We start from the raw sequence: 24,824 nt of genomic DNA, 5'->3' as shown, positions 1-24,824 counted from the left end.
AATACCCTATTATCTCCTGCCTCGCCAGTGTCCCGGAGGTTCCATTTTAGGATTTCAGTTACACACTGCTCTGCTTGGTTTCTAACACTAAACAGGATTTTTTAAAACTGCTTTTTAATCCACTTGAGGACTATTATGCTACAGTCAGCACAACCCCTGGCCACACTCCAGGTGAAATTGTTGCTGGAAGGGAGGGCAGAGAGAGAGGACAAGGTGAAAGAAAGGAAAAGCTTCAGTGAAAGACCAAAGAAAAATGTTCTAGTTTTATCTAAAGCCCTGCACCTTATCTTATCTTTGCTTCCTCTAAAACAGTAGTACTGGTGGTTTACCAGGGGGGTTGCAAGTACTTCCTGCCCTTGGTTGGAGGTAACCATGACCCTAAGCAGTTTCCAGGGCCGCCTCTAAATACTCAAAGGTGGTTCAGGAACCCGCAGCATCAGCAGCACCCTGGAGCTTGTGAGAAATGCAGACTCTCAGGCCCCACCCCAGACCTGCCAATCAGAATCTGCATCTGAACAAGACCCCACCCCCAGGTGATTAACATCCAGTCAAGTTTCAGATGCACGCACTGCTGGAAACCAAAAGGTAATTTAACTAACAGTTTTGTAAGCTGTTTGTTTTTCTGAGAGCTCACATTTTGGTAACATAAAAATTTCACCTGAATTGCTTTTAAATATATAGAAAAAGACCCATTTGACAGCTTTTACCAGTTAACATTTGACCTCCAACACTGATATCCCTTTTTTTTTTATTGTGGTAAAATATACATACTAACATAAAATTTACCATTTTAACCATTTTTAACTGTGTGGTGAAGTGGCATTAAGTACATTCACATTGTTGTGCTACCATCACCACCATCCATCGTCAGAACTTTTTCATCTTCCAAAACTGAAACTCTGTCCCCATTAAGTAATAACTCTCCGATCTCCCCTTCCCCCAGAAATATATCAAGATCTTAACACCCTTTAATAACACATTAAGTTGGGTTGAAATTAGCCAATTCCTTGCAAAGTAACATAGACGGGCTTGGCCAGAACAAGGCCATGCTCTGCATCTTTGACCCTGATTCCTTCAAGAATGTATTTCCTGCCCAGTTAAAAAGCAGGTATTCCGGTCCTGGGTGCCAGGACCAGTTAATGAACTTCTCCTAATCCTCAGTGACCACGCCCACACGTCTCGCAGTGAACTTCTGATGTAGGGAGAGGAAGAAGCAGGTCAGGAGAGAAAGAAACTAGAGTCTCTGGGCCACTGCCAGTTCTTGATCCACGTCTGAAACCACTTCTTGCAATCTCGTCTCCCTTTTCCCATATTTGAAACCCTGCAATTCCTACATGAATTGCCAAGCTAATTATACTTGTTATACTTGGGAATGATAGAGCAGACAATATAAGACCAAGGATTTGATGACTGATTGAAGACGAGAAGTCAAAGTTGAGAGCTGTGTTCATGTTTAAGTACATACTTTTCTGGTTCAGTTCTTTCTTAACCCACAATCCATAAATACTGTCAGGAGCAAACAGAAGTACTGACCTGACCATCCCATTCCACTCCCACATCACTGGGAGCTGCCAATGGACTGGGGCCTGCAATGGCTTCCCAGCACAGATTGCTGACCTCATGTCACAGGAGTGGCGCTAAAAGGCTGCTGGAGCTGTGTTGGCCTCTGCCAAGCAAAGCATAGTTAGACAGGAATAGAAGGCATCTCAGAACCTCAAGGACACTATGTTAAGTGAAATAAGCCAGTCATAAAAAACGACAAGCACTGTATGATTCCACTCATATGAAGTACCTAAAGTAGTCAAAAATCATAGAGACAGAAGGTAGAAAGGTGGTTAGCAAGGGCGGGGAGAGGGGAGATGAGGAGGCAGTGTTTGGTGGGTACAGAGTTCAGTATTGTGAAACGAAAAAGTTCTAGAAATCTGCTGCACAATGTGAACACACTTAGCACTGCTGAACTGGACACTTAAAAATGGTTAAAATGGTAAATTAAATGTTACATGTTTTTGCCACAATGACAAAAAAAAGCATTAAAAATAAAAACGAGGGGGGCTGGCCCCGTGGCCGAGTGGTTAAGTTCGCGCCCTCCGCTGCAGGCGGCCCAGTGTTTCATTGGTTCGAATCCTGGGCGCGGACATGGCACTGCTCATCAAACCACGCTGAGGCAGTGTCCCACATGCCACAACTAGAAGGACCCACAATGAGGAATATATACAACTATGTACTGGGGGACTTGGGGAGAAAAAGGAAAAAATAAAATCTTTAAAAAAAATAAAAAAAATTAAAAAAATTAAAAAAAATAAAAAAGAAAGTATCTGTGGGATTATAAAATAAGTCAACAAAAAAGAAAGAATTCCACTAAAAATCTATTTCATAAGACTTTCAGGAACAGAGTTACATCGAGTCAGGTACACTGTGTAAATGCTGTTTTCCTTTTTTAATTTCATTTTGAGAAGTATGTACAGGGCATGAAAGGAAATGAATTCACATCTGCAGAAAGTGAGAAGGGAAGACGAGCACAGCAATGGTGAGACAGAAAAACACTGACCAACTTTGCATACAGGAACCTGGACATTTGGGCAGTGGCTGACCCTAAAGTTCAGCAAAAGCCACTGAGTCAGTCCTTAGTTCATAAACCATCCTACAATACCTGCGAACCTGAAAGAAAGAAACCAGACTGGCATTGTGTAGCATCCACACTGGTGATGACTGTTAGACTGTCATCTCTTTGGCCCCTCCCTTCCAACACTGCCCCTCAAATCTACATCTACCAACACAGCTACATCTTCACCACCAGATAAATACTCAAGAGCCATTCAAGACTCTCAGATGAAAAAGAACTGAAGAATCGCAAAACAGCCCAGTAACACCACCGCTTATTAATCCAAGAAATGAGAAAGCTACCACCAAGGGGACCATCTCTGCTAAGAGGTCTTGATCACCAAGCAGCCCGTCTGCTTCAAACTGCACAACACTGATCTTGAAGCTTTTTTTTTTTGAGGAAGACTAGCCCTGAGCCAACATCTACCGCCAATCCTTTTTTTTTTTTTTTTTTTTTGCTGAGGAAGACTGGCCCTGAGCTAAGATCCATGCCCATCTTCCTCTACTTTCTAAGTGGAACGCCTGCCCCAGCATGGCTTGACAAGCAGTGTATAGGTCCACACCCAGGATCAAAACCGGCGAACCCTGAGCCACCAAAGCAGAACGTCCGAATTTAACAGCTGCGCCACCGGGCCAGCCCCACCTTGAAGCTTTTGCTCTCAACACAACTCTCAAACAAAATTCAGAAATGATGACTTCTAAATACCGGCATAGGACGTCCTTTTATTTCTTTATGTCTTAAAATTTTGATCTGCGCCTCTGAGGGCGGGATCCATGGTAACATTAAAATCAGTTTCATTAATAAAATGGAGAAGCCGGGCACCTTTCACAATCGTCCAAATATAATCAACAAGCCAGTTTCTGGGTTCACAGTTGTGTTTTCAGTGATCTGGCTTTTCAATCATTTCCACTAAGGACTGGGAACCAGGAGAGCTGGAATTCCCACAAACGGCATGAACTTCTCCAGCTGCTTAACCAGGTGGATGAGGAAGCTCGGGTTAGCTGGCTTAGTCAATCTCATCCTTACAGGGATCAGACATGGCTACACCACATTCACACTGGCAGGACAGTATTTCCAACCATCTATGAAAGTTTAAGAATTTTAAGGGAAAGTGGTCATGAAACCAACCAGCAAGTATCAATAGATTTGAACTTGTTCTCAAATTGCTTACTCTTCTGATTCTTGGACAAGATCCCCAAGGAGGAAACCAGCCAACCGTCATGCTCTTCTGTCCTGTACTGGTGGGAACACTGTTTCATTTGGGAGAATTTCACTGCATCCCCCATACACACAAGGTGTACATTATACATTCCTTTTAGGATTTTGTCTTATCACTTAGAAAAAAACGTTGAAGGCATAGGAGGGGGCAGGGAGAGCGAACACACATGCCCTTATGGAAGGCCACCTAAGGAAGGAGAACACAGACGTCACAGAGCTGCAGGGACCCGTGCTCACCTGGCCATAGTCTGTCCGGAAGACGACGACGCCCTCTGCACAGGAATCTACAGTACTTGGAAAATGCTGGCCGTTTTCTCTCAGCCAGACCCGTGTTCCCTGTAAACAAAACAAACAGGATTTAACGATGCGTTTGGATGCATTTTGTGGCAAAACACTACCCTCAAAATTACTATGACTAGTACATTCCTCAAGAAAAACTTCTGAAAAGCAAGTCTTTCTCAAAGAAGTAATGAATCTTCAGAAAGTATCATCCACAGCCTTTACCATATACAAGTGTGACAGAGAGAGTTCCACCGGACAGAGGAAACAGAGACTAAGAAAATAGTAGCCCCTGAGTTATCAAAATGCAATTCGTTTATATGGATTATCCCATGTCACTCATAAACACCCTTTGAGACAAGCACTATTACCACCCCATTTTACAGATGGAGAGTGGAGGCCTGGAGGTAAAGAAACTTGCTCAGCATCACTCGACCGTAGACAGATGGGGTCCAGAAACCCCAAGTTTAACCAGGTCACTGCCCTGCTTCACCCCAATTTGAGAACTCTTCAGGACCTGTGGGCTCTCATCTTCCCGGGTCCAGGCCCCAGTCACCTGCCCATTTGGAGGGCACTGGAACACTCCACTGACTTCTTCCTTGTACCAAATCCACGTGTTAACGGGACGCTCCAAGAGAGGGACTAAAGTTTTAGTAAATATCAAAACCCAATCCACCAGTATGAATTTTGCTAGGATTCCACCAGATACCTAATGCACTATGTTGGGATCGTAGCCCAAAAAATGCAACTTTCAGAGCCTATTGTTTTAACCTGGGGCATACATTTTTAGCATTGATTTCATTTTTTATTTCGCCATTGGACGAATGAAACAAGCACAATATTTAGCTTTGTTATGCTGAGTTTCCTCTTCCTTTGGTTTCACAACATAAAAACCATTTGTTGGGGCCCAACCAGTGGCATAGTGGTTGGGTTCGCATGCTCCACTTGGCGGCATGGGGTTTGCAGGTTCGGCCACAGACATACACACTGCTCATCAAGCCATGCTATGGCGGCACCCATATACAAAGTAAAGGAAGACTGGCACAGATGTTAGCCCAGGGACGATCTTCCTCAAGCAAAAAGAGGAAGATTGGCAATAGATGTTAGCTCAGGGCCGATCTTGCTCATACATGAAAAAAAGTTTGTTTCCAAGGACACAGGAGAAAAATTTGAAGAAAGTTATTGGGTGTGTTCACTGGTCATTCAGATTATAAAGAATTATCTTTATGATGTATGACATAAAACTCATGTGATGGAATGTAACATGGAGCTTTAGTATCTCAAGTTAGCTCTACTCTGCTCAACAATTTCATTGATCTCAACAAAAATGATACTAACCAAGCACATCCTCATGACACAGCGTATTTAATGTGGAAACATACCAAAGTTATCCCTTGAAACAGCACTGAAAACGGAAAACTTTTTCAAGAAATTTCAGCCTCATTTCATTGGTTTGTTTAATTTCTGTTTTAATTTGAAATGTTAAGTGAAAAATTTTAAATATATTGGTTATGGTATGTTCAACTTCTAGATTAAGGGACTACTACTGCTCTCTTTTGTTTTGTTTTGTTTTTAAGATTTTATTTTTCCTTTTTCTCCCAAAGCCCCCCAGTACATAGTTGTGGTCCTTCTAGGTCCTTCTAGTCGTGGCATGTGGGATGCCACCTCAGCATGGCTTGATGAGTGGTGCCATGTCCAGGCCCAGGATTCGAACTGGTGAAACCCTGGTCCACCGAAGCAGAGTGTGCGAACTTAACCACTTGGCCATGGGGCCGGCCCCTACTACTGCTCTCTTAACACAGAGAGCTGGCAGGAAATAAATAATATATAGAAGTAAACTCATCACTTTATGCCTTAGAGTGTTTATCAACGGCAAAAATAGTAGCTTCCAGTGATGGAATGTCCATGATGCATCATGGTTGTGTGCTGAGAGCCTCAATGACATTATAGCTAATACCAACCCTCGGTAAGACAGGAATCTCTTCTACCCCCCATCCCAACCCCAGGAGGAAACTGAAGCTCAGAGCATTAATCCTTGCTTAATGTCACACAGATGGCGATGGAGCCGGGTCTCAAATCTCTCCAATTCCCAATTCCACGCTCTTTCCACATGTCACACTGACTCTGTCTCCTTAAAATAATTCATAAATAAATCAAATGCAATAGATCAGTCAACAATTGAAATATAACAACACAGAGGTCACTTTAAGTGGCCACTTATCACACACAACTATTTGCTCTCTCTCGCCTTTTTTTTTTTTTTAGCTTTTTCTTCCCCAAATCCCCCAAGTACATAGTTGTACATTTTAGTTGTGGGTCGCTCTAGTTGTGGCATGTGGGACGCCGCCTCAACGTGGCCTGACGAATGGTGCCATGTCCGCGCCCAGGATCTGAATCAGAGAAACCCTGGGCCACCGAAGCAGAGGGCGCAAACTTAACCACTCGGCCACGGGGCCAGGCCCATCTCTTGCCCTTCTAGAAGGGAAAATTTAAGAAGATGTAAGAATTCAACTTAAAATTACTCCCTTGGCACCAATGATGATCCTGTTTAAAATACACTAGTGAGGACCTAAAACATTTGCTGCCACCACTGTTCCTTGGGATCCCCACTAAGTCAACCTTGAGTTCAACAAAAGCATTGGGGCCAGCTAGCTAGATGCTGGGGGGAGGGGAGAGGAGGGCACATGCCCACCAGGTTCTACAAGCATTTCCGAGAATATCAAGGTGGCTGGAGCCCAAGGTTGAAATGGCGCCGGCCCCTGTTCCTCCATGAGCGGCTCACATATACCCCCTTGCGAGTTCTGTGACTCTCCTAGCATTCCTTATTACAATCCTACATAAGGTCCTACCCAGGGCATGCCCTTTCTCCTTATCGTGGGGATTTTAAATTGTTAACCCCATACTTCTTCAATCATCCCTCCAAAGATGGGCTGAAATCCTCCAAGAACAAGGTGGAAAACAGCATCAAAAATGAGGACGAAGTGTTTCTCTATAAAAACAGCCTGCCTTACTTGAAGAACACACTACACCAACAGAGGGGACTCCCCATTTCCACATAAGTGGGTCACGTGCCTCTGATCTGCACTTGGGGCTGAGACATAGGTCACCCCAAGAAAGAATGGCACAACAGTCTGCCAGTCCTGATTTCTTTTTTGGCCAACAACTGCTCCCAAAAAGACCATTTACTTCAGGCATCCTCTAAGATTGCACTCTCAAATATCATTCCGTACCAAAATCACATTATTTGTACATATATTCGCTCTAGAAAAAGACTTTCTCGTGCCTTAACAAAGTGTTTTCATCCTCTTTTAAATTCACACATCGTGGAGACTACAACATTAGAAAACTCTGGAATACCTACATGCATACACACACCCAAAAAAAATTTTCAAAGCCATCTCAGGGGAGAGCTTTTACACATTAGGTAAAACCATGAAATAATAATCCACAGTGGATCTCCGTCCGCAAATCCTGAGTCCAAAGCATCCTGTCTGCAATGACCATCACCTGTATCATTTTTATCAAAAAGGATTTCACGTACACATTTCCCAATGATTAAAACTGTCTATTTATGAAGAATCAAATTAAGATTTTATCATGAAACATTCCTGAATATAAATTGTCCCCAGGGTTAATTTAACCTCCTGATGCCCAGAAGCTACACAGCATGCTGTTTCTTTTACTTGACTTTCGCTGTGGTTCTTTTTACCTTCTCACTTGAAAGCACTGGAAAGCTCTTTGTTGACACAGTCCTACATGATCAAATACACAGTTCAACTCCCTTAGTCCAAAGGTCTTTTTCAACAGGTGTGAAGAGCTGTTGATAAGCCCAGATTGCAAATCTAGAGGCCACCAGCCAGTTCTCCTAGACATATAGCAGCTGTCTTCCACAAGGAGGAAGGGAAATGCATTCAAAATATTCCCTTTGTACTTTGAAAAGGTTTAAACTGACAATTTTCATAGAATCAGAATTGCAAAATAAAACCGTTGAAAGAATCTATGTAAATTATAACCATTCTTGGTCGGTTCTCTGAGCCCCCAAACTTTCTACTTCCATTCTGTTCAAACAGAAAACACATGCCCAGGTCCAGAAAAGGGCCACCCACAGGGATTTGGGAATGAAGTCACAAGCAGACATTTACCAGACCATCCAAGTTTGAGTGGGGAAGAAAAATTTGCCCACCATATGCAAACCATTATACTCTGTCATTGTTAAATAAGGCTGATAATTTAATGTATAATGCAGGCAGATGGAGAAAGCTCATAATTTGAGTAAAAAATGCCTTTAATAGCAGGTGGAACAAGTTTGATCATAACACACACATTTTACGAAAACTTGGGCAAGTTTTCATCTTTATCTCTGAGACAGGTATGCGTTAAATTTAACAGCTAAAAACTTTTCTGCACATAATCACCAGTAACCTTTTTACAATTCAAAGCACTTGCACATAAATTCCCATCTCTTTTGATCTTCAGAGCAATGCTGTAAGATAGGGAGGCAAGTAATACCATTCCTTCTTTAAAAGTGAGGTTCAGAGGGCTTCCATTCTCCGCTGCCAACAAATGATTTCCTGGCTATAATAAAAACGACGGAGTATACCAAGCGTGGGTGAGGATGTGGAGAATCTGATGGGAACCTGAAATGGTTCATCCACTTTGGAAAAGAGTTTGGCAGTTTCTTAAAAACCAAAACATAATCCTACCATACGTCCCAAAAATTCAACTCCTAGATAGCTACTCACTCAAAAGAAATTTTTTTTACAAGTCTTATATGAAAGTATTCATAGCAGCATTATTCATAATAGCCAAATACTAGAAACCATTCAAATGTCCATCAACTGGCATAGGACAAACAAAATGTGATAAATCCATACAATGGAACCCTTCAGTAGCAAAAAGCCAAATCCCTGACAGACTTACCAATAAGGACGAATCTCAAAAGCATTATGCTATGGAAAAGAAGCCGCACAAAAGAGTCCATATTGCAGGGTTCCATTTATATGAAATTTCTGGAAAAGGCAAATCCATAGACACAGAAAGTAGACGAACAGCCGCCCCACACTGGGTGGTGGGGAGACTGACTGTGAATGTGGAAAAGGAACTCTGGAGGCTGATGGAACTATTCTAAAACTGTCACCAACTAGGTGTCCAGATAACTGCTTTTCCAAATTGGTTTTTTTTCCTTTTGTTATGTTAAGGAGATACAATCACCAACCTGCATAACCCACACCAAGCCTCACCACCAGGGCTACACCAATGAGCTTTGCCTTATTTTCAATGCTAAGATTTCTCCAGGAGGAGCTCAGGCATTATTGTCATCACCTGCAGTGTACCTGGAAGCATGTTTTCCAAAGGAGCCTGCTCAAGCGAATACCCACCCCTCCCTTTTGACTATCCATTCCCCATCTGAAATAAATGTCCCTGCTTCCCTTTGTTTGGGGACGCCATGACTCTGGAGACGATTCCACATGGTCTCCTATTTGCTGCAAATACACCTTACTTTGTGAGACAACTACTTCTGGTGGAGAGTCTGATTAAACTCCCCAGGAGGGAACCCACTTTGGTTTCGGCAACAAAACAGGAGTGTGCACAACTGCATAAACGTACTGACATTCATTCAACTGTGGGCCTACAATGGGTGCACTTTATTGAATGTAATTATACTTTGGTAATTTCAACTTTAAAAAAAATTAATTTCTCGATTGCACATGAACATTCTTAGACTTCTTGATGCACACGAACATTCTTAACCATACCATAATGAGAAAAACCCAAACAGGTTTCTATAATTGAGCGATAGAGGTATCAAGAAACATACCAAAAAACCCCCAAAACCCATAATGACTAAGTGTAAGGGCTGTGTTGAAACGCTGAAGATCTGTGTTGAATTCATGAGTCCCTGCTCTCCATTAATGTAGACCAGGGCGGCCAAGAGGCCACACAGGAGACTTGCCCTAGCTAATCTAAAGATAAGGAGCAGTAGGTTGCCTCCTTGTGTCATGGTGCTCAATTATCAGCACCCCTCCCTGGAAGGTCATCCTAAATCCCCAGCCTGTTGCTTGCAGTACCTCCCTGGGCAAGGAATTTCACCTGGCTCCTTCCTGCTACCACGGCAACCGGAAGCAGCCAGTCAAAGCTTAAAATATTTACCTCTGGCCCTTTACTCAAAAAGGTTCCTGATACCTACTTTAAAGAAGATAAAATCACTATCATAGATTTCAACCGACTGCAGCCCTTTTAAAAACTATTCTATTTCTCTTCTGATTTTTAAAAATGATTTTCCTGAACTTCGAAAAACTTAAGTTTAAAAATAAGGTAGGGAAACAACCCTAAAAAGAGATAATGATCATGGACTTTAAATACCATGCTGTGTGGCATGTTCTAATTACAGATTTATGAAAAAGAGAACATTCTTCAGCAAAACACACAACTCGGCCTCAGACCCACAACAGGCCACCACACCTCCTTTTCTCCAGTAACTGCTTACTTGGCCTCCACTAAGTACCATGGTTCAGGATTCTTTAACAACCTACATGACAAAGTCACAATTTGTTCCTGAAATAGCTTTGTTTTTTTTTTTTTTACTTCTTAAAGACAAAGAGGTCAAATAATTTTGTAATGGATAAATTAAAACAGCTATTTAAGTCTGCAGCAAATTCAGTAGCCAAAAGAAAGTTCTCTTTTTGCCTTCAGTGACTCAGTGGAGAAGCAACCTGGCTTAGAAGGGAGCTAGGGTGGAAGGCTGGGGAGTGGGTAGGCGGGGGTCCTTGTTCTTGAGGATACCGAATTCCAGAAACTGGATGTGGCTATTATATATGGTATCAAAGATTTAAATAGAACTTTCTCCTTTTTTTTAAATTGAGATATAATTGACATATATTAGTTTCAGGTGTACAATATAATGACTGGCTATTTGTATACATTGAGAAATGATCACAATAAGTCTAGTTAACATCTGTTACCTTTCACGGTTACAAGCTTTTTTTCTCGTGATGAGAACTTTTAAGATCCACTCTCTCAGCAACTTCCAAATATACAACATGATATGATTAACTACAGCCCCCATGCTGTACACTACATGGCCAGGACTTATTTACCTTATAACTGGAAGTTTGTACCTTTGACCCTCTTCACCCAGCTCTCTAACCCCCCCACCGCCACCTCTGGCAACCAAAACAATCTGTTCTCTGCATCTATAAGTTTTTGGTTTTGTTTTTTTAGATTCCATATATAAGTGAGATCTCTCCTGTTTTACTGTCATTTTTTTGGTGTTGATAGTAGGAATACCTTTTCAACGTAACAGACTTTTTTTTCCTAATCCTCATTACTCAAATCCATCTCAAAGGACACAAGGCTTTTATAACATTCAAAGTTCTAATGCAGGTTTCTCAACCTCAGCACCGCTGACATTTTGGACGAGGTAGTTACTTGTTGGGGATGCGGGGACTGTCCTAGTTGAGAACCTCTGATCTAGAGTAATACAAAGTTCCAGAGCCACAGCCAAATTAAAGGAGTTTTCAAAACCATTCATGGTCGGCAACCTAATTAATTGAAAGCCGACTCTGTTGTCTCAATTCTAGGCGTTTCCACGACCTTCCTAAGTAGGATCAGCCCAGATACAGAATACCTAGGGCAGATCTAATTTCAGGTGACATTAAAACTGGGTGCAAACAGAAGGGAGGGAGTGGCCTCTGCAATGTGATTCAAAACACTCGACAAAGATAAGGAAAAAGGTTGCAGACGGTTTCACAATGGTGCCAGAGGACGCCTCCTCGCTGTCCACTGTGCTGTTGTCTTTTGTTTTAAATGCACTTTGATGCTGATTAACTGACTTTTAATGTTTTTCTGCAGATGACTGGAAATGCACAGACAAACCTGTCTACGACGCTCTTTCACTTCAGGAGTATTACAATGCAAGTGCTTGCAAAACGTGTCAGAAAGTTCGGAAACAGTGCAGACCAGTATGGAGAGAGGAACAGTTACACGTACAAAATGAGTTTGAAAAATGCAGTGCAAACACAAGCAGCGGGGACAAGGGAGGGCTGCTGGCTGGGGACAAACCCAGGAGATTCGGACATGAAAGGGGAAGGTGGAACCTAAGACTTCTCCCCCATGGAGAGGCCCACGCCTTAGGAGGGGACATGGAAACAAAGTGAAGCAGCAAGGGCGGCCGACTGTCCGAGCATCCCCACAGCAATGGGTGGCCTCTGTGTCCCCTCACCACACAGCATGCAAACCGTGTGGGGCCCACACAGGATGAGTGATCTCCTGACTCATTTCCTCGCCTCGTGACTGCAGGGTTTTAGATCTGAGGCTGGCAATCATTTCTGAACAACTGTATCAGATTCCAAGGAGGAATGCTTTAACTTGGCCCACAGCTGTTTAGGCTCTGAACAGAACATGGGCAGTTTTAGGCTGAGACCTCAGAGGATGCAGAACTCAACTAGGTGCCGAGGCCAGAGTGCCACCCGGCGCCAATGGCTTAGAAGGGAAAAGCGATAAAGGGAGAGTCAAGAGAGAGAATGTGAGCACACAGCCTGCAATGCTGGAAATGTGTGGTGTGAGGATCCCAAATTTGTACCATTTTACTGTTAGTTGAGGAACAGCAATGGCATTTGTTTTCTAAATAGGCAACCCCAAGAACTGTCCTATGCCCATGAGAGCTGATGCCACCATTAAATTCCACAGGAAAATGTGTTGCTGGCAGTCTGCTTCAGAACACACAGAAATAATCCCCTCACCCCAAGGCTATGCCCAAAGTGTTGGGTAACTTCCCAGACTGGCCTAGAGAAGTCTTTAAGGGCATTGCCTTTATAAGAAAGGCACTCCAGCTATTTGTAGCTACAATAATTTGTGGCTTTCAGCTATGTCATCATCACCATCATCAACATCATTTCTTGGGCTTGCCTATAAGGATTATTTACAGGACTATTTCCACAGGAAGACGTGTAGCATCCCAAACAACTAGCACATAAAGGTACCTAAAAAACAGTATAACGTAAACTGAGGCCTGTCTGCATTCGTTACTATAAAGTTCACACAATTTGTCCGACGTGTTTGGACAGTTCCAGTCTCTAGTGCACCCACTCAGAGAAGGACCACAGGACATCCACATCTGTTCCTGGTATCCTGCCCAGAAGGTCACACTCTGTCACCACTACCAGCTATTAGGAAGAGCAGCTTCCAGGTGAAGGATATCATGAAAAGTGTATAAATAGGAGGTGGAGGAAAGGGAGGAAAAAAAAGAAAGAAAATGGTAAAAGGTATCATCAACAATAAACTAATCTTTGCTTAATGTTCCCTAGGTCAAGATACAAAGGCTCATTGGCACCCCCTACTCCCAATCGAGATCAAAACCAAAACGAGCTAGGCTAAACGGCAAGATGCCTAAATTACAAACGTGTGATTCTGTAGGGTTTATTCCATGGTCATGGGGTTCCAACTTACCAGCTGACTGAATCAAGTCCTGATTTTATATTCTGATTTTCCCTACATTCCTCACAATTATTTAAATCAGTTTCTCGGTTACTCTTTTAAACTACAGTGACTAGAAATAATTCCAAAAACAATTTAACACTGAAAGAAACGAGACACCTCCAAGTTGGTGAGCCAATCTCAAACACTGTAGGAAGGTGACCATGCAAGGAACAAAAATCAAATTATAACCAGTCATCACAAAGCCAGCAGGTATGTGTCTAAAAGAAAACAGAAAATGGACCTAAAGAATCAGCCAACGTACTGAAGATTCATTTAGTCATCTATAAGTCACTTCACCCATAAATCCATCCACCCACCCACCAGGCCATCCTTCCACAAGCCCACCCTTTCCACAAATATCGTTTGAGCTCGCATTATATACCAGGCACCACAACAGATTCAACAGCATATAAAACGGTTCCTGCTCTAAAGAATTTACAATATATTAGAGGTAAACTATGTCCATTCTCATACTTTGCTCATTTAGTCTCTTTCTTCCGAAGGGAATAATTAGGTAACGTAAGGAACAGAACATGAAAAGAGAAGTAGGTAAGCGGGGAAAGTTCATGCAGATTTTATAAAAGGAATAAAACCATTCCGATTCTAAGAACGCTCACAAATTAGCGGGAAATCCTCTCTAGTGGGACACAAACGAAATAGCTGGTTTTAGGCCTGCATTCCATTCTTCGTTTTAGTGGAAACAGTAGGAGATATGGAACAGAGGGGTAATAAAAGACCATCACAAGATGTTTGCACTCCCCACGGAATGTAATACCAGATGTCCTCTACCTCATATTTCCTAGGGTTTATTGTCTTTTCCTATTCTTGACAAGAATAATTCCCCGCCCCCCCTAAAAAAAGAACCCCACAAATAAACAAAAACTGATAGGATTATCTTAATGAAATCCTGGCTGTGTTCTGGCTACCATCTGTTTTTAGAAAAAATATACAAACTTCCTCAGAACAGGAGTTTGTCGTTACTTCATAAAAATGAATGACCCCAAAACATAGCAGGAAGTAAATAAACTTGAAATGGCTATTTCTCATTCCTGGTGCATCCATACTAATTAATTCCTTTGTAGAATTTTTATTAAATTTCAAAAATAGTTGATGTTTTTCATAAATCCATACTTCCTGAATTTAAAGGGGCTTAAAAAATAACCTAGTCCAATTAAAAAGACAGAATATGTGTTGGTGAGAGTGCGGAGAAAGGAGAACCCTCACACACTGCTGGTGAGAATGCAAAATGGTGCAGCTGCTGTGGAAAACAGCCTGGCAGCTCCTCAAAAAGTTAAACAGTTACCATGTGACCCAGGAATTCCAGTCCAGGTATATACTCAAGAAGTGAAAACATATGTCCGTGCAAAAACCTGTACACAAATGTTCACAGTAGCATTATTCACAATAGCCCAAAAGCGGAAAGAACCCTAATGTCCCTCAACTGATGAATAGATTCTTTTTAAATGTGGTTTATTCATATAATGGAATATTATTCAGTGACAAAAAGTATGAAGTACTGATACTTGTTACAACACAGATGAGTCTTGAAAACATTATGCTAAGTGGAAGAAGCCAGTCACAAAGGACCACATATTATATGATTCCATTTATATGAAATGTCCAGAAGACAAATCCATAGAGATAGAAAGCAGCTTGCTGGTTGCCTAGGGCTGGGTGTAGGCCATGGCTGGGAATAGGGAGTGACTGCTAAGAAGTATGGGGTTTCTTCTTGGAGTGATGAAAACGTTCTAGAACTAGATACTGGTGATGGCTGCACAACTATTAGTATATACCAATACACTAGAACCAGTATTTAGCATCTCTGCTAAAAAGCACTGAACTGTATACTTTAAAAGGATGAATTTTATGATATGTGAATTATATCACAAATTTTTAAAAAAAGGAGACAAGGCCCAGCTGAGTGGTTAAAGTTCTGCACGCTCTGCTTCAGCAGCCCGGGTTCACAGGTTCGGATCCCAGGCGCAGACCTACTCCACTCATCAGTCATGCTGTGGCAGTTTCCCACATACCAAATAGAGGAAGACTGGCACAGATGTTAGCTCAGGGCTAATCTTCCTCAAGCAAAAAAAGAAGAAGATTGGCAACGGATATTAGCTCAGCATGAATCTTCCTCAGGGGGGAAAAAAAAAAAAAGGAGCGGGAGAGAGAGCCAAACAACCACACAGAACAACAGGCAGACTCATATCTGACTTCATTCCCTCCCCAGATCCAGTTATCCTAAAGGTCAACCTCCTTCCTGCCCACCCTCCTTACACAGGCCAAGAAAGGCTTCCTTCCACTTTACACGGGTTTTTGCTGAGCTTCCATTATTTACAAGCAAAGGAATATCAGCTATTATTTTTCTAACACAGGAATGTCATGACTTTGAGAAGACATCTAGAAAGCAATTCACTCATCAACAGACCTATGTAAATGGCAACCACCAGTTTTTATTCGCTTTCCCTAGAACATCTAAACAAAAGTTATTTCAAGGCTTTGACTATTTGATGGATGTTACACTAGGATTTATGTCATTTGTATTACAGGAGACAGAAGTGGGTGTTACTTGCCATTGAATTCCCAGCACCTAGGACAGGGCTGGACAGACGAGATGAGGCTTCAGTGTGAATTAATTTACTCTCAATTCCAAATCTTACCTCAGTGCTCTGCTCAATGCCCAGTAAACTCACAGTGACATCTACAGGAACCAAGCCGCTCACAGAGAGACGTGGGGCCACTCGAGATTTCAGTATGACGTTGCAGAAACCACACTGGATGCTCCCCCAGAAGGTGTGGACTCAAATACCAGCTCCACTACCTGTAGCTTGGGACAGTTATTAATTACTTGACGCCTCTCTGTAAAAAAAGAGGCGTCATCTAACGTGTCTGTCGGACAAGCACAAGATCACAGATGATGATTTACTGAAGTGCTTCAAAGCCACGGGGCTCCTGACACAACGTGGCAGTGTCTATATTTGGGGTTTTGCTGCCCGAACCTTCCAGGGTCACACCCAGGATGGCTTCTAGCCATCATATTGCTTTAATTTAACTTTCCTCTAAATGCCTTGCTAGGGAACCCAAGAACACATAGGCCTTGTTTAACTAACCATGGGAACCAACCTTTCCTCAAAACCACCAAAACCACAACATGAGCTGCTTTCCAGCTATGAAGCAGTTAAAAATAACTGACAAATACAAGCCACACCCATCAGGAAGGTGGTGGGCAGACGAAGATGATGGAAACATTTTAAATCACATAAGTGCCTGTGTCTGTCCTGCTTGGTATCTACCAAGATTTTACCTAAGCAGAATTATTTCTCTCCTGCACCAAAATCTATTTTCATCTCTCTCTACATTCCATCCCCTCTTGGGTTCCACAGAGATCTGGGAACAGAATGACACTTTTTTAGAAAGGCAGCATATCCGACAGCCCAATAGCAATGCCTGGTTATCTCTCTACCACCAACTTCAGCTGAAGTCGGAGGAGATGCTTTTCCAAGGACACGGGCCTCTGCCATGAAGGGTGAGTACAAGAGAGCGAGGAGTGAGGACACAGACACCTGGAGGGTGATAAGCCAGAGATGCCACAGAGTGCAATGGGGTTTGGGGTGGTGTAGCCATTGTTGTTGTTTTAGGTAAACTTCTCATTTTAGAATAGTTTGGGATTTTACAGAGGAGTTGCAAAGATATACCGAGTCCCCACACGTTCCTCATGCAAGTTACCCCAATTGTTAACATCTTACATTGCTATGGCACATTTGTCACAACTAAGGAAGCAACTCTGGTACAAGACTATGAACACCACTCCACGCTTCACTTGGATTTCACCAGTGTTTGCCTAATATCCTTTTTCTGTCCCAGGATCCCCTCCAGCACATTATATCTAGTTATCATTGCCTCCTTATCGTCTCCTTAGTCTTCTCAGATGTGTGACAGTTTCTCAGACTTTCCTTGTTTAATGACCTTGATTGTTTTGAGGAGTACAGGTCAGGTATTCTGCAGAACGTCCCTCAGTAGGGGACTGTCTGAGGTTTTTCTCAAGGTTAGACCGGAGTGTAGTGGTTTTCAGTGACGGATCTATCCAGGAAGTCAAACTGTCTGAATGGGAATCCCGGCTTTACCGCATCTTAGTCACGTGGCCTGGGACAGATGAACCTCCATGGGCCTCAGTGTCCTTATCTACAGATGAAATAAATACTACCCACCTCCCAGGTTACTGTGGGGATTAAACGGGGTGAGAATGAAGGTGAGTGGATCATCAGAAATTCCCCATGGAGAGCAGAAGTGGCCACTGACTGACCGAGCAAAGAGGACACTGCGTCAGACACTCAGTCCAAAGACTAATAACAGACAAACCTTACTTCCAGAAGCTTGCCATCCAATGGCGACAAAGTTAAAAGAGATCATTTAAACTTGATGCCACAAGGACTAACTTGGGGACACACACAGAGTACCTGCACCTGAGGATGTTGACAAAGGAAGCAGGCTCCCAAAAGCAGGGTTCTGAAGGATGAACACAACAGACCCCCAAGGGGCAGGTGGAAGCCTCAAGTCAAAAGGTCCAGTTTTCTGCAAATTAGCCAGGTGCCAGTGTAGGCTGAGATACACTGTCAACTGGCTTACCCACTCCACTTAATCACCACCCATAAACTATTAACAGCTCCACACAAGTGAACAATGAAGGCATTCACCTTTGTCCGGTCCAAGAAAAAAAATTCTCAGCCTCAACCGACCAAGCCCGAAAAACCACTAAAGACTAAATTTGCCTCCCCTATCAATAAAAAATGTGGGCCAAATTACATTGCTTTACAATGCAACAGAATTTTTTCCAACTATGTTTTTACAAAAACAAGAAACAAAAAAACACAGCAGCCAAGCCATTTTGAGGTATCAACTTTTAATTCCACCTCAGTTCAAATGACCCTTGATCACTCAAAACAAATTCTCAAGATCTTCTTGAGTAGAATCGATGGGTGGGCAGAAGCAGGGGCCGGTGTGGCAGTTGAGAGCCCACTGGGGTGGACAAGAATGAGCCCCTCCCAGGCTGGCTGAAGCCTGGGGCCTACCAAACAAATCTGGCCAGGTACCATCCCTTGGCAGGTAACACGAAGCTCTGAGTCCTGAAGCCAAGGAAAGTTTCTCGTCAGCTTCTTCCTCACTCCAGGATGCCAGGCCCCGTCTAGAGCAAAGTGGTCCAAAATGAAGGCCCTTCGCTTCCCCTTTCTCATTCCCAGGAAGCCTCTCACTATCTGTGGGCCAGTGGTGGGAACAGGCTCAACACAGCCAAGGAGCCACTTGCCAGCGAGATACTAGGGGACCCAACGGAAATTTCCTAGGAGTAGAGCAATCCAGCCCTCCCTCCTATCCCACCCCACTCCATCCTGGCCAAACCACTCCAGCCACAATTTAAGCGCCGCCCCCCAACCCAGATACACACACACTAACCACCCCACTCAGTAAAAAGCCCAACTCACGGGTGGAAGCAAGGGCATGCGTTTAATAAAAACCCACAATGGTGACCCCTTAACACAGAGAGGCTCCTCCTACAGAGCAGGATGGGACAGGACTGAGGGCTCCATGGAGGGGGTCGGATTCTGCTCCTAAACCCAACTGCAGCTCACAGTCCCAGCTCCCAGACTCTCCCCCGTCAATCTCCCTGGCCTTGCTGCTTCTCTCTGTAAAATGGAGCCCTGCTCTACACTACACAGGCTCACGGAAGGAAAGCAACCACCGCACGCAGAGTAAGCTCATGGCGCAGATGCCAGGTGAAGCCAACTTAACTAGCATGGGACAGAAATAGTCTAGAAGCGAGGCTCTTGTCCCTGACTTTAGAGCAGAATCAAACACCCGAGGAGCTCTTAAACCTCAGAGCACCCCGCAACCAACTCCAGATGTGCACAACTGGATGGCAGCGGCTGGGTCTTCCGCGGCTCCACCATGACTCTGGGCCTAGTCAGGGTGCAGAAGTGCTCCTCCTCTGCACCAGCCCTTCCAGGTGGTCACCCAACGAACGAGGGCTCCTCCCCCTGCCCCCATCTGCAAACGTACCAATTCAGGGATTCTCAAACCTGGTCTGAATCCTAGGAAACACCTGGTGCTCTCTTCGGACCTTCACACAAAACAAATACCAGCTTAAATAAAGATCAAGTACTGCGTTTAAAACCACTAAACTAAACACCTGCCTGTAGAGGAGAAAGCACTAGGTCCCAGCAAAACCAGGAAGGACGGGAATGAGGGAAGAAAAAGAAAGGAATTTAATTAGCTAGTCAGTTAACAACATAAATATTCTGCCCACAACACGGAAAGCGGGGCTCCTGAGTCATTTACTACGCAAGGCTGGCACACACCTCTCGTTATGATTGACTCCAATAATTAACGCTCGTTGCCATTTAAGGATCTGTTTTGAAATCTGGTCGAAAATCATTTCAGAGCACGTCACTTAAAAATTATTTTAGAAGTTGCCACAAAACGGCACCAATGACAAAGCTGGCTTCTTAAACATCACCTATAAATTTACCCCCTGTAAGAAAACGTCCTTTCTTAGCATTATTTAGGGACTCTGCAATACTATCACAGATACGCCAACAAAATACCATAATACCCTACTCCAAGACATGCAAAGCGCCCTACTGCTGTGTGAAACCTGCATCCGTAGACAAACCCACCTAAATCCGTATTGAAGCTCACAGCGCCGCTTTTCAAAGGGCAAGAAATCTTCCTTACAGACTTCCACAAAAAGCCCATGTGCTGCTCTGTCTTGCTAACACCAGGCAAACTGGAAGGCCTCTTATGTCATACAATCCAAGCTTCTTTGTTCTCTGTACAAATGCCACAGTGGTTTGTCAACAGACACTGGAAATCTAGAGAAACCACCACTCATCTCCATTGCTTCAATTTACCGGCTTCAGTGACAGCTCTCCCTGGGGACATCCTGTCTGGGCTACAAGCTCTAGCATCATTTAAGAAGGGCAGACAGGCCGGCCCGGTGGTACAGCGTTTAAGTGCGTATGTTCTACTTCGGTGGCCCAGGTTCGCCAGTTCGGATCCGGGTGCGGACATGGCACCGCTTGGCCCGCCATGCTGTGGTAGGCGTCCCACATATAAAGTAGAGGAAGATGGGCATGGATGTTAGCTCAGGGCCAGTCTTCCTCAGAAAAAAGAGGAGGATTGGCAGCAGTTAGCTCAGGGCTAATCTTCCTCAAAAAAAAAGGGCAGAGCCAAAAGGGTTCAACGCCCTCAATTGACAAAAAAGAGCAAAAGCCCTCAAAAGAGGTTTGTTTAAAATGCAAGTAGATCACAGAAAACTAACAAGGACAAAAACTGCCTAGGTGGCTCACAGAGAATTCAGAATAATCATGGGCGACTCACCCAATGCTGTCAAGCATCTGAAGAGTGTCATTAAAACTCGGCAGACCCTACTAACCTCAAGAACTCCTTGAACTCTTTGTTCTAAGAAAGAGCTGACCTACAAGTGTGTGTGCCCTCTTGCTGTCATCAATCACAGACTGGGAGATAAGCAGAATTCTAAGAAATACTGCTTGCAGGCAGAGGAGGCCTGGAGCAGCTGAGCAAAGCAACGAAGGAAGGTGCCCGGTTCTTCTGGGGTAAGAGCTGCAGGAATTATCGCAAGCAGCTCACAGGACTCCAGAGATAGAACCTTCAGGAACTCCCTGCTCCACGCTCAGCAGCTCCCTAGAAACTCTTACCTCCCAGGTTAAGTGCATCTTTAGATCAGCACTCCCCAACAGAACTGATGCAAGCCACATACGGAATTTTAAATTTTCTAGCAGCCACATTTTTTAAAAAAGTAAAAAGAAACAGGTAAGCTTAATTTTAATAATATCTGTTATTTAATCCAATAGATGCAAAAATATTATCACTTTAACGTGTAATAAAAAAATCTATTAATGAGATATTTTACTTTTTTTGCATACTAATTCTCAAAGTCTGGGGGGGTATTTTACACACACTGCACATCTCAATTTGGAATAGCCATATTTCAAGTGCCCAGCAGTTACATGGCGCTAGTGGCTAAAATACAGGATAGCACAGTTCTAGATTCCAGAATGTAGAGATGTAATTTTGCGAGCTAAGACGGTAGTATTTGTACCAGGACATGAACTCAATGTCTTCTTTTTGTTTGCTTTTTTCCATTTTAGGGAACATCCATACGAAATCGCCCAGTGACAACCAGCCAAGTATGTATGAGTTACTCACGATTACCTGCCCCACCCTAACCTACCTTAGTTCAGCATTCACCCGGGGAGATAAGAGAACAATCTCTTTCTCTATTTCTGCAATAATAAAAGAATGTAATAAATTAGAATTGTTCTAAGAATGCAAATTCTCCATGCCCAGTGTCTAAAATGATTAAAGCAGTTTGGGAAGTTTAGTACCTAAATTGCTCTGTGACATTTTTAACAAAGGAAAGAAAAAAAAAATCCGTTTACTGCAATACAAAACTCACAGAAATTTCAACAGTAATGTTTTCTAAATTCTGGAACTCTTAATTGCACATGTCGGCTCATTATCAGACTTATTGGTGGCTTAGAGTTAAAACAAATAAAACTAGACAGTGAATTATGCATCAAGCCCCAGAAAGTATGTGCTTTCACCCCAAAAACTGCCCTCTCCTCCTCCCAACCATGACCAAATATTTTTAATGTGATAACAGAGGAAAGAGTCTTGCAGATGGAACAAGAGTTGTCTGAGGCAAATGTGTTTTTAACTGGGGCTTCCATGAACTATAGGTTAGAAAGTGTATGTACTTGAGCAACAGTAAAAACTATGCTGGAGCCTAGTGTGTAGGGACCGGAAGACCGATGGACTGCAGAAAAGCTTGCAAATTTCCCCCAAACACCCAGCTGAGAGGGAAGTGAGCAGAGAGGTGAGCAGCTCAGAGAAAGGCAAATGAGCTTTTCCAAACACAGGGGGCTGCTCCATCCATCCAGTGACAAAGGCCAGCCAGGCCATCTGTTCTCACCACGTTCCCACGTCTAATCCCTCCACCCTAGTCCCCCCACCCCCACCCCCGTCCCTCTTCAATCTATGCAGCACCTCGAAGTCGGCATGATCCTTGCAGACCCACTTTCCTCACTTGCTTAAAGCCTTTTTCATTTGGACAAAATCCTTCCCGAAGACTATAGACCATGCAGACTCTGGTCTCTGCCTCCCCCTCCAGCCTCATCTGGACTTTTCTCGGGTCCAAGACAGGCTGAGCTTGTTTGTACCCAGCCTGCACTGAGCCTCTCCATGCCGCTCTGCCAACAATACCAACGTACCCTTTCAGCCTGGGCATCAACACCACCACCTCTGGGAGGCCCTGGCCCACCTCCCCAACTCAGCCACCTCTGCTCACTGCACCTTAATCCCCTCGTGGTGGAATCAGTACACAAATAAATAACTCACGAGATGCCAGCTCTCCCTGCTAGATATGGAGGCCATGACCACCTCTGCTAGAAAAGACAGAAGGACGGACTTCTAACAAAGATCCAAGAACAAGGCGGACTTTAGCATAAACTCCACCCATCTTGATAATTTCCCAGGACAGTGTATTCGTTTTCTATCAGCCCTCCCCTATTAACAATGACCTTGACCTTCTGCATCCAACTCACTTCCCTAAGCTTACCTCTACAGCATTTAAATAAGTGAGAAGACTCTTTTTACAGATTCTGGGGTAAAATAAAAAATAATAATAGCGATAGCTACACACTAAAAACACATCATATCCTGGACTACCTACCAACACCTGTGGTCTTCCAGAGTCCCTACAATGAGCAGTTAGGGGCTAATTATCTTGGCACTCAGGCAACTGATCTGCTCCCTGCTCGACCCTAACGCGCTACACCCAGTGCTGACCAGACTCACTTTCTAGACTCCAGGAAGGACACTAGGAAGTCCCACCACCAGCCCACCCCTGAGCACTTAGCCCCCTGGTTGCTTCTAGAGCCAGACCATCATGAAGCCATTATTTTCCATATTTAAAACGACTGATGTGAGAAGGTGTTTGCTTTTCCAGCCCAGGCTAAGGCATGCAAAAGGACCTCCCAGAACTCTGACCTGGGGTTCTATTTCATGAAGCCCAAGGTAGGTTCTCACCTTGGAGCAAATTCATTTCACCTGGGGAACCACCACCACCCAATCTCCAAAGGTATTCATTCTCCAAGTACGGATAGAGCCCTTGTTGGCTGACAAGGTACTGTGCCAGGGCCAGAAAGGACACAGAATGGCAAGGACATGGGCTTCTGAATCCAGCAGACCAGACTCCCGTCTCCCACCTGGCCACATCACCTCAGAGAACAACACGAACAACAGACACATCGGCAGCGCACCAGCCGCTGTTATAAGCGCTTCACATGCACCGACTTGTTTAATTCTAACACCCTGTGGGAGAGCAACTAATAATGCCCCCATTTAACAGATGTGAGAAGCAAGGCAAGAGCAGTTAAAGAACTTGCCCAAGGTCCCAGAACTAACAGGTGGTGGAACAGGTTTGTTTTTTCCTTTTTTTTTTTAAAAAAAAGCAGCTTTCTTAACGTGTAATTTATCTCCCATAAAATGATCTGCGCCCAGGCAAGTCCATCCTCCTAATTCCACCTAATTCTCCCTCTCCTGTACTTAGCTTTCCGTAGCCACAGTTTCCTACTTTACAAAATGCAAATGATAAGCTCTGATCCGCAGAGAAGTGAAGGGGGTAAGTGAGGGAATGAATATCCTAAAGTAGCGCATGGCCCGGAGAACTGCACCCAGCCTGAAGGCGAATAAAAGACAGTCTGCTCTCTCAGAGTTTCATCTAATCAGAGGCAAAACTAGTCAATACACAAAATAGCCATAATAAAATGCAGAGAGAGAGAAATGACACAAGAAGTGCCAATAAAAATACAAAGGGGAATTGTGTGTTTAAATGGGAGCAATGACCTGTGTTCCCTGAGCTCAAGTATTTGCAACAGAGAAGCTGGGCTGAGAAGGCTGAGTTTAACATCGCGCTAAATTGTTTAAAAACACAAACTTCATGAGAATGGTCCAGAGCCTCTATTAACAAGATGACTCTCGCATATTTGACACATACAACATGAGGCAAGAAATCAGGCTTGCTGTGCAGAGCTGTCTAAATCTTTTTCTAGAAGTGGGGATGACTGTCTTAAAGACCAAGACACACAGTTTCTAAACCCCCCAAGGAAACACTTCCAAGATTGAATTTAGTGTCCTCGGTCTCATATATTTGTCTGGCATCATTCTGCAAAGCTGA

The 24,824-nt window shown here is 43.6% G+C and overlaps 1 protein-coding gene across 1 annotated transcript in view; it reads right to left on the bottom strand.

Moving 5' to 3' along the window:
• MYO10 (myosin X) overlaps positions 1-24,824 on the bottom strand; it is a 210,197-nt gene that overhangs the window by 159,811 nt on the left and 25,562 nt on the right. Inside the window, exon 2 of the mRNA XM_014837346.3 lies at positions 4,058-4,156. Within this exon, the coding sequence (XP_014692832.2) occupies positions 4,058-4,156 (99 nt within the window). The remainder of the gene's footprint in view (positions 1-4,057; positions 4,157-24,824) is intronic.

The sequence above is a fragment of the Equus asinus genome, chromosome 10 (genome assembly GCF_041296235.1).
Source record: "Equus asinus isolate D_3611 breed Donkey chromosome 10, EquAss-T2T_v2, whole genome shotgun sequence".
NCBI classification, from domain to species: Eukaryota; Metazoa; Chordata; class Mammalia; order Perissodactyla; family Equidae; genus Equus; species Equus asinus.
Note: the sequence above shows the minus strand (reverse complement) of the source record. Positions and strands in the feature narration are given on the sequence as shown.